Source organism: Notolepis coatsorum (genome assembly GCF_963971535.1).
Source record: "Notolepis coatsorum genome assembly, chromosome: 1".
NCBI classification, from domain to species: domain Eukaryota; kingdom Metazoa; phylum Chordata; class Actinopteri; order Aulopiformes; family Paralepididae; genus Notolepis; species Notolepis coatsorum.
Window position 1 is genome coordinate 315,019,514 of NC_140165.1, and position 11,037 is coordinate 315,030,550.

Below are 11,037 nucleotides of genomic sequence, written 5' to 3' on the forward strand. Positions count from 1 at the left end.
GCTCTGGAGTGGAGGCAGCTAGTGGCTGCTGTTCGGTTAAGAGACTTGGCGAGGGGGCCTTGTAATGTCCATCCTAGGCGGGTCTCGACTGCTGCAGGACAACCTCTGGGTCCTGTATGGACCCGGTCTATCGGGACTATGAGGTCTGCATGGTCGGAGCCTATCAGCAGGGTCGGGGTGGCACCGTCTATGAGCGGGATAGGGAGTTGACGCAGGTGCACATATTTATCCATCAGCTTGGCGATGGGGTAGGTGTACTGCGAGAGTCCTATTTCTTGGCTGGTGAAAGCATTAGTAATCCTATACCGTCTCTCGGGCTGCCCGCTTGCTGCGATAGTGAAGGAGACATTCTCGCCCTTTATCGTCTTTAGATCTCTTCTTATTGTCCGAATCGTCATCTGGTTCTCGCTCCCCCGCAGCCCCAGCTGGGCCGCAGCGGACGCGAGGAGAAGGGTCTTCTCTGACCCGTCATCAAGGACGGCGTAAGTGTCCATGACCTTATCTTGGTAACTCAGTGTTACACGGACCACCTTTAAGAGCACCTGGGCGCCGCTGCTGCTAGCGGGGTCAATGTACATAACACTTGCCTTTGTGCTGCTGGATGGTGCAGGCTTTCTTTTGTTACTGTCGTGTAGGACATCTAGGTGGGCTCCGTCACACCGACTACACCTCTTCTTGAGGCGGCACTCGGCTGCCATGTGACTGCGCGCACATCGGTAACAGCGCCTGTTGGACTTTATCCAGTGACTCACTTCTTCAGCGGTCATCTTCTTGAACTGGTCACATTGTGACAACCAGTGTTCCTTCTCGCAGTACGGGCACACCATCTTCCACTTCTCTTTTATCGAGGGGGTACTGTGGTTCTTGCTGCTCGGTACTGATTCTGATTGGTGCATGACAGTCACCGATCTTCGGCCATCGTTTACTCTCCTAGGTCCCTCTCTGGAGCTTGGTGTGCTCCGCACGAACGTATCCAGCCGTAGGCTGCTGACTTCTCTCGCCAGGAAGTCGGCTAGGTCTAGGAGGGATGGCTCGGGACCGTTAGGATCACGGTGGTCTCTTTGCCGCCTGAAGCGCTCCTGTCGGGCGGGCGGCAGCTTCTCTAAAATCCTCTCGACGTTCGAGTTTGCGTATAGTTCGTGCATACCCTTTTCTCGTTGCGCCCCCAGCATCCCTACCAGGGATTGTACTTTGATAGACAGGTCGTCTAGTGAGCGATTGTCTGTTGCTGGGGGTAGGCGGTCAATATGCCTTATCTCTTGTATTACGTAATCCCATATACGTCCATATCTTTGGTCTAGTGCTGCTAGAGCCGCGGTGTATGGGGTAGTAGAGGTGGCATAGGCCAGCGCTATGTTGTGCGCTCTGGGCACTTTCAGGTGCTTCAATAGGATCGCATACTTGTGGCGTTCATCAGCTACATCCACCATCATTGTCTCTAAGCACATCCGTAGCTCCGTGTACTGTGCTCGGTTCTCATGGGTGAAGTCTGGAAACGTCGGTGTGCCAATGTATGACGCCGTGGATGGCTGGCACATCGGTGAGCGTTGGAAGAGAGGCCTCCTGGGCGAGTCTCCTCTTACGCCTCTCGGTGGGCTGGTACTGGCAGGGTACCATGGCCCGCTGGTCCAGGTGCTATTCCTCGGGACTGGTCGTGCGTCATGCTCACCCGTGAATCGAGTCGGGGGTCTGTAGCGCAGAGCCGCGGGGGTATAGCCTGGGCTGTACTGGACCTCCTGGTCCTGTGGAGTAATGTGCTGCTGTAGGGCTTGACTCTCCTCTTCTCCCTCTTCTTCCTCTGCCAGGTCTTCTAGATCCTGTAGTCGTCTATTTAGCCTCTCCGCGGTGTCCGCTGTTCCTTCCTTGTAGCTGGGTCTCACTTGGACCGGTCGGGGAAAGAGTTCGGAGGGGGGTGTGGGCTCTCTCTGGCGGTCGGGCTCAGGGTCGCTTAATCGGTTAGGGGAGGGTGCCCTTGACCCGTGTCTTGACGAGGCCCTGGAACCCCTTGTGGAGGGAGGGGGTGTTGCCCTGGTGATCAGCTGCTCCATTAGCTGCGCTTGTAGTCTGTCGCGCTCGGCTTCGCGCTTGGTGAGATCTGCTTCTCTTTGGGCACCGGCAGCGGCACGCTGGGTGTCGGCCCGGTCTCTTGCCATATTCTCTTCCGTCTGAAGGCGTCTCAGCTCCAGACGTATGTGCTCTTCTTCGCTCCGTTGCTGTGTTTGGAGTCGATCGTGTTCACCCTGAAGTCGATCGCGTTCACCCTGAAGTCGATCGCGTTCGGTAGAGGCTGCCAGGGTGGCGAGGAACGCCTGTGACAGCATCCTCTCTGCCTCGCTGGGGGAAGACGCTTGTTGAGGTGATCCGCTCCTGGCAGTACCGGTCGGGGATGCGTTCCCCTGCGGGGAGTCCTGGAGTTCTATCTCCTCGGCGCTCTCCTCATCTTGTTCCGTGCAGAGTTCCATCTCTGAAGGGTTGTCTTCCTCCCGGAGCTCTTGGGGGACTACTTCTTCGGTCTTGGCGGGGGGTAAAGTCGTGTCAGTTCCCTCCTGGTCCCCACCGTGAGCTTGGTCAGTTACATTAGAACCCACTAGGGCCTCTGTGGTCGGGGTATCCTGGTTAATAGGGTCGGACATAATTTTACTTTCTACTTTTACCGCGTTTACCGTTTGTAGAAGGCTAGGTAGTATACTGGCAGCGTAATCCTCTAAGTACTGAGGTGGCTGTCGTCTACGCTGCGGGCGTTCTACTTTAGGAGGACCGTTTCGTGGAGTGTTCATCATAGGCCATTTCAATATTAATACCACTATATTAATATTACACTAATTACCCTCCGGCTCGAAGGACCAATTGTAACTGAGGGGTACAATTCCCTGACTGTATTGATAAGTATGGTATCATTAAACCACCTCCTAGATCCTGCACTTTATGTGCTCATTTTTCTGTTGTGAAGCACTTTGAGCTGCAGTTTCTGTATGAAAGGTGCTATACAAATACAGTTAATTATTATTATTATTATTATTATTATTATTATTATTATTATTATTATTATTATTATTATTATTATTATTATTATTATTATTATTATTATTATTATTATTATTATTATTATTACTGTACTTTTTGCATTTGTTTGCAAAATTTGCATCAAATTCAAAATTTAGAAACATTTTCAAAAGATTGAGTCAGAAACAAACATAGTATCAATAATACACCTGAGTGAAGTCAGTAATTATGACATGGTCACCTGAGTGAAGTTAATAACGCGTTAACTTTGACAGCCTTAGTTTAGTTATATCCAAATGAACCGTTAGTGGGCTATTATATACAGCAGTGTAGTCTAGGGGTACACTGAGGACTCTTTCACACCGGCAGGGCTCCGGGTTCAAGCTCTGGCTCCGTTCTGGAGCCTCTGAACCTTGGTGCTCTCTAGCGAACCAGCCCGCGTTTACACCTATTTAAGCAGAACCAAGGTTCCACCGTCCTCCGTCATCAACGGGGGGGGGGGCGTTACTCAGGCGGAGGTAAACACAACCGTATGAACACGACAGTGGCAAAAATGTGCTGTGTGCAAAACAGCTTCAAAGGTTCGGCATTGCACCATGCTGATCCACTCAACAGGTAGCGATCTCAAAATGAGATTCCGATTCAAATGTATTGTCATTATACAGCACAAGTACAATACCCCATCCAACCAGAGTGGATAAATAAATTTAATAAAAAGTTGTGTAACCAAGAGATTTGAACCCGGGACCATAGGATCCGCCAGGCAGCCGCTAAAGGGTCTGACGTTGACTGCGACCGACTAATCCATAGTTTACACTTGTCAAGAGCCAATTGTGCAGTCGTTCAGTATTGGCATTAATAAATGAGTAAATGCACTGTGTATAGGGATGGGCGGCATTTCCGATACTGGTATCGGTATCGGAACAACTCTAGTTCTGGGCAGGACTTCTCTGGCACGTTTTGAATAGAAGCATTGTATAGAAGCAGTCTATATAGGCAGGCCTAGAGCCCCGGGCACAGGTCCAGGATCAGTGACTCGGGCTCAGGTTGGCAGCATCCTCCCTCCAGTTCACGTACTGTACGATACAGGAGGGTGAGTTGAATTATTGTGAGTGAAAACTATGTCTACAGTACCTATCCTAGCCCCATCCTTTTTGTCTTCTCTGTTTCGTGTATCTGTATGTGTGTGTGTGTGTGTGTGTGTGTGTGTGTTTCAAGTTTCAAGTTTCTTTAATAGTTGTCATACAGAAGTACAGAATACTTTTGTACAAAATGCTTCTTACTGTTGCGCTCCAGAGACTGTGCATGACAAGATAAGTATGAAATAAAAACATAGTAAAAATTAGAAGAAAAAAAAAGAGGTCACAGTGTTCAGTTTAGACATATGTACAATGTTCGTAGACGTAGTTACCATACAATATACAATACTGTGCAGTGTACTAATATACAATACTATATAGTGCAAGGCATAAATGGACAAGGTGCAGTTTAGGTACAATTCACAGTAGGTGTACGAGTTGTAGTGCAAATCCTTTATCAATAAATATAAAGTGTAAGTGTGTTTGTGTGATCTAAAGTGTGGAGAGTGGGTGCTGCAGTGTGTTGTTTGTTTGAGTGAGTGTGTGTGTGCGTGTGGGTGTGTGTGCTGTGTGCATTTGATGGTTGTTGCATAGTGATTATTGTTCGTTTAGCGATTATTGTTCGTTTAGCAGCCTGATGGCCTGGGGATAGAAGCTCCTTCTGAGTCTTTCTGTGCTCGCCATAAGACTCCGGTATCGCTTGCCTGACGGCAGCAGTTCAAAGAGGCAGTTGTTCGGGTGGCTCGAGTCCTTAATAATTCTCTTAGCCTTCCCCTTGCACCGCTTGTTGTAAATGTTCTGGAGGGTGGGAAGCCCCCCTCTAATTGTGCGTTCGGCTGAACGTGTCACTCTTTGTAGTCTGCTACGGTCTTGTGCAGTGCTATTCCCAAACCAGGAGGTGATGTTGCCGGTCAGGATGCTCTCTATTGTACATGAGTAGAAGTTCCTAAGGATCTTCTGACTGACTTGGAACTTCCTTAGGCGCCTGAGGAAGTAGAGGCGTTGTCGTGCCTTCTTCACAACACTGTCAATGTGTGTGGTCCATGTCAAGTCCTCGGATATGTGGGCTCCGAGGTACTTGAAACTGTTCACTCTCTCAACTGGTGCCCCGTCGATGCTGAGGGGGCTGTAGTCCTTGACCCCCGACCTCCTGAAGTCCACAATCATCTCTTTTGTTTTGCTGACGTTCAGGGAGAGGCAGTTCTCCTGACACCACTGTGACAGGTTCTCTACCTCTTCCAGGTAGGCCCTTTCGTCGTTGGCAGAGATCAGGCCCACCACTACTGTGTCATCAGCAAATTTGATGATGGTGTTGTTGTTCCGCTGTGCTACGCAGTCATGTGTGTACAGGGAGTAGAGGAGGGGGCTCAGAACACAGCCCTGGGGGGCCCCTATGTTGAGCGTGATGGATGAGGAGGTGCAGTTGCCGGCTCTTACCACCTGGGGTCTGCCCGTCAGGAAGTCCAGGACCCACTGGCACAGGTCATAGTTCAAGCCCAGGTCCCTGAGCTTGGCTATGAGTTTGGAGGGGACTATGGTATTGAATGCTGAGCTGTAGTCGATGAACAGCATTCTCACATAGTTCCCCTTCCTCTTGTCCAGATGTGATGCTGCTGTGTGCAGCACATGGGCTATGGCGTCCTCCGTGGACCTGTTGGGGCGATATGCAAATTGCAGAGGGTCCAGGTTGATGGGGAGGGAGGAACAGATGTAGCCCTTCACTAGCTTCTCAAAGCACTTCATGGCTATGGAGGTGAGGGCTACAGGGCGGTAGTCGTTGAGGCAAGCGGGCGTAGATTTTTTGGGTACAGGGATGATGGTGGACTTCTTCAGACAGGTGGGGATGACGGCCTGTTCCAAGGACAGGTTGAAGATGTCAGTGAATACCGGGGCCAGTTGGTCGGCACAGACTTTTAGGACGCGGCCGGGGATGCCGTCCGGTCCTGCTGCCTTCCTGATATCCACTTTTTTAAAGATCCGTCTCACCTCATGCTCTGTTACCCTGAACACTGAGTCTCCATCAGCAGACCCCCCCCCCCCCATTGCCGTGGTTTGTAGGCTGGTGTTGTTATTCACAGCCTCAAACCTCGCATAGAAGGAGTTGAGATCATTTGCTAAGGAGATGTGTGTGTGTGTGTGTGTGTGTGTGTGTGTGTATTGTGTGTGTGTGTTTGTGCGTGTGTCTGTATGTTTTTGTCTGTGTGTGTGTGTGCGTGTGTCTGTGTGTGTGTGTGTGTGCTTGTGTCTGTGTGTCTGTGTGTGCGTGTGTGTGTGTGTGCATGTGTCTGTGTGTGCGTGTGTGTGTGTGTGTGTGTGTCTGTATGTGTGTGTCTGTGTGTGTGTGTGTGTGTGTGTGTCTGTATGTGTGTGTGTGTGTGTGTGTGTGTGTGTGTGTGTGTGTGTGTGTGTATGTGTGTGTGTGTGTGTCCGCGCGCGCGTGTGTGTGTGTGTGTGTGTGTGGTCGTAGAAGAGGAGGGAACAGAGCAGACACGGCATAAGCGGCTTCTCTCTCGCCGTCTCTGACCGAAGCGGCTCATCGTGATGATGTCACCAGACTGCCCCCCCCCCCCCCCCCGCCCCCATAACCATTCTCACCTTAGTGCGCCCGTTGATGACGCAGTCCCCCAGCTGTCCACTGGCGGCGCTGTGCATGACGGCCTCGTCGACGTGGGCCAGCAGCGCGCCGATGCCCTCGCACCCGGCCTCCCGGCCCTCCACCCAGGCGATCTGGTCGCCCCGGATGTCGCGCGACGACGACGGCACCACCACGTCCTTCTCCTTCTCCTCCTTCTGGCAGCTTCTCCTGACCAGCTGGCCGCCGTGGAACCTGCCGTCGCGGTCCAGCGCCTCCACCTCGCCCAGGACCCGCTGGCCCAGCCGCGCGCCCAGGAAGCCGTCCTTCACGCAGATGCCGTAGTACCTCATGCACGGCACGATGTACAGCCGCGCCACGCGCTCCGCCGACCAGGCGTCGGTGTCACCGTCAGCGTTGTTACCGGCCGGCGTTAGCGGTAGCGCCGCCGGGACGCCGTTAGCCTCCTCCTCGGGGGGGCCGGAGGAGGAGGAGTTCTGGCCCGGCGTGGCGGGCGGCGGCGGGCCCAGCAGTGGCGCCACCCTGTGGTGTCCGTTGAGTTCATCGTAGGGGAGCTTAGCGCGGGTAGCGGCGGGGGGGGGAGGGGACGACGAGGGCCGGTGGATGTGATTATTATTGTCGATGTGGTCCGTTTGGTTGCCAGGGATACCGCCGGCGACCACCTGGGCCGCCGCTCCGCAGGGTCCCGTCGTGGGTTCCGACGACGACGACAACAACCGCCTGCGTTTCAGAGCCACGAGCGTCGCCGACGCCAACTCGCCTGGACTGTATACCGGCCCCCCCCCCGCGGCGGTGGTGGTGGTGGGACCTCCTCCTCCTCCTCCTCCCGGCCGCCCCCCCGGTATTAACGCCACGAAAACGTTCGAAGTCACCGACCCCGACCCCGCTGCCACCACGTCCCTGCCGTTCTCTCCGTTCCTTCGCTTCTTCTTCTTCTGCTGCTGCTGGTGGTGGTGGTGGTGGTGCGCCTGTCTGGTCCTCAGGTCTCCACCACCGGCTCTCTTCGCCAGCGGAGAGCCTTCTTTCCCCTGAGCCGCTCTGTCGTCTCCGCTCTCCCCCCCCCCCGGGCTACAGGCTCTGCTGCTGCCGGACAGGGGGTCCGACCCCCCCCCCAACACGGGGTCGTTCGGTACCTCCGCCAGCTGCTGCTGCACCAGCACCACCACCCCCTTGATTCGAGGAGGAGGGTAACCGTCCGGGGTTTGAGCGCCGGCGGCGACCCCGCTGTGGCTCCCCTCGATGGTGGCGGAGGGCGACACCACCATGCCGCCGTTGTTGTAGAGAGGCAGTCCTCCGCTTTTCGTCGACCGCAGGCTCTTGAGGACCGTGATCCCAGGGGGGGGCGCCAGACCCGCTAGGAACTCGGCGGCCGTGGCCCGGCTCCTCCCGGCGTGGTGGGGGGGCGCCGACGTGCCGTGGCCGTTCAGTCCCATTCTCGCGGGGTGATAAGAAGAAGAAGAAGAAGAAGAAGAAGAAGAAGAAGAAGAAGAAGAAGAAGAAGAAGAAGAAGAAGAAGAAGAAGAAGAAGAAGAAGAAGAAGAAGAAGGGTGCAACCGGACGGACTGCTGCTGCTGCTGCTGCTGCGGGGCTGAGAGACCGGTGACGAGTCCGCGGTGCAGCCGCAGGTGAGAGGAAGAGCTTGGGTTTAAATTAATAATAAAAGGTCCGTCGTACGCAGCGGCAGCACCAAGCTCTCCTCCTCCATGGCATCATCATCATCTCCTCGGCGCGTGCTGCTGGATGCGCACGTACAGTAGCTCACGTCCTCCTCCTCCTCCTCCGCGCTGCTGCTTCATGTTTCTAGCCGAGCCATCGGGGCGCATCAGGGCGCAGCGGCACCGTGGCTCGCTCTCTCTCTCTCTCTCCAGAGCAGCTGCGTCAGGACGTCGGAGGAAAGTTTCATTTTCTTCCGCGGGTTTCTCTTCCATTCATGCTCCTGGGTTAATAAGATGTAGCGTCTTTCTTATTGATCGCGTAATTAAGCGTTTGTTTGTTTGTTTGTTTTCAATCCTGCAGAAGAGATGAAATCACACAGCGCGTTAGATCAGCGCGGTTACTTACAGTGGAAATGTCGTCACGTTGACTGACATATATGTTTACATATTTTTAAACACTTCCAAGTTCAAGTTGTGTTTTATTTGTCACATATAAAAGGTACATGTATGTTACAGACAGTGAAACGCTTGGTTCTGTATGAGCCTCCTGACTCCTGAGATTGTGCTTCAGTTCATACAGTAAAAAAAAGTAAAATAATAAAGACCAAACACTATACAAAATATACAATATACACTTAAAAGTAGGTCTACGGTCGTTTTGTAAGAACGTCTGTATAGGCCGGTAACAGATAAAACACTTTAGGCGACACAGCGGTCTCACCGAACTGTCAATGGTGTCATTCAATCTATTAATATTGGTGTAAATAATCGACTCCCTTCATAGTTTATTTATGAAAATAACAGTTACAGCGTTGTAAATCAACTTTAATCCGAAATAGCGGGGTGTAAGGTTGCACGTATAGCCTATAAATTAAGAGAGTATACGTCTCACTTTTTGATTCCAGAGATGGCTACACACTGAAATAGAGGAATCATATAATAACCTATAGTCTAAAAACACAATAAAACCGTTTAAAACATAATAAGCCTGTTAAAGAGGTAATAACACCACTGCTCAGAAATACACAAAATTGGACTTCATCTTCACTATATAGGTATTAACAATTTAATAATCAAACTGTCGCACCAGCCAATATTATGACAATAGTCTATATAAGGCCATCTCTTCAACGAAAGCTTGAATTAACCTTTGTATTTATAAACGCAAAGATTAGAATAAAAATCAACTAATGCAGTGTGCGGTGGATTCATCATAATATAATAATAATAATACTACATTATTATAGGCGCGCTGCAGCTCACCTCGGGTAGTAGACTTGCAGAGCAACGGACGCGTACGTGACTGGTTGGGAGTACGCGCGTGTTACTTCCGGGAATGCCTGGCACCCTATCATGTCGGTCCCATGATCAATAAATATCGAACAACGCCGTCAGAGAATCAATTACCGACGATATTATTTCCGAGCAGGAGAGAGAGAGAAGCCCTGGTCCTGGAGCGACGCGAGGCTCCCCCTCAATATCCCCCCAAAGTCCGACCCGTTCTGCAGCCCTGCCTCTCCGCTGATGACTCCCCCCCCTCCCTCCTCCCCTCCCCCCCCTCTCTCTCCTCCCCTCCTCCCTCCCTCCCTCCCTCCCTCCTCCCAGCCAGCCGTAGGTTATGCTATATAACCCTAGTTATATGATTACTGGAAAATAGTCTTGCTTCAACAGGGGATTCCTGCAGATTGATTGAATTGATTGATTGATTGATTGATTGAATGAACACATTGCAGAATGGGTACAGTACAGTACAGCCAGGGGTGCAGTCGTAATATCAGAAGTGCCTGTATTCTGTTTAAATGACGCCACGCGCTCCTGCGTGTAACAGAGGCAACTCGCCCCTGCCACGAATTTGACCATGCCTTGAGTGGGAGTCGAACCCCAGGCGTCCGCACTGCGGGCGACATCACAAACTGCTGCGCCAAGAAAGGAATTCCCTTCTAAGCGCTCAGTTTGGATGCCTCTGGGGAGTGAGTTTTACACCCGTTACATTCGCATACATGTTCCCTTGCGTGCGCACAGAACAGATGATTATTATGCATAAATAGTATAGGAAACATGTTTGTATAGGAAATTACTAGTTTTAGTTTAGTTTTTGTAAATATTGCCTTGAAATAGGGAAGCTGAAAAAGGTAGCAGCCTTCAATATATAAAGAAATTATATTGTCAACAGATATGGTTGAAAAACAAACATTGTTTTAAATGTAATTGTAGATACAATATTGTAGTTACAATTTCTTTAATTGAATGAACTTAAACTAGAAAAGTAAATACAAACTAAATTAACAATGTAACATACAGTTTACAGAAGGACAGTTTCCTTCTGAAGCACAACTTAAGAAACGTCTCATCCTTCCAGTCGGTGTTACGTTCTGGACACCGACCTCGGTCGGTGACCACTCACATTCCTGGCATATGTCACTGGGCTTGTCACCTGTCATTTCCCTGTCAATTAGTGCTGTCACTTAGGGGTGGTTCCTGATTGGCTGTCACGGGGGTGTGTGTGGAATGTTGGTATTTGGTGTCTATGTAACATACCTCTCTTCTGCTTGTCCATTGTCAGGTTTTCACTAATTGCGTTCGGGGATAACGCGGACGGTTCTACTCTGGACCTCCAATAAGCTCCCATTTACCTTATTTTCCACTTGTGCTTTTAGCACTTGTTCTCTCTTAGAATTTACTCTGTGTTCTTACTATTAAAGTCGAA

At 51.2% G+C, this 11,037-nt stretch overlaps 1 protein-coding gene across 1 annotated transcript in view; it reads right to left on the bottom strand.

Moving 5' to 3' along the window:
• The window catches only part of egln2 (egl-9 family hypoxia-inducible factor 2), a 70,183-nt gene extending 60,375 nt beyond the window's left edge, over nucleotides 1–9,808 (bottom strand). Inside the window, exons 1-2 of the mRNA XM_084322802.1 lie at nucleotides 9,594–9,808; nucleotides 6,678–8,685 (exon numbers count right to left, since the gene is read on the bottom strand). Coding sequence (XP_084178928.1) covers nucleotides 6,678–8,108 — 1,431 coding nt within the window. The 5' untranslated portion in view covers nucleotides 8,109–8,685; nucleotides 9,594–9,808. The remainder of the gene's footprint in view (nucleotides 1–6,677; nucleotides 8,686–9,593) is intronic.
• Between the last annotated feature and the right edge of the window lie 1,229 nt (nucleotides 9,809–11,037).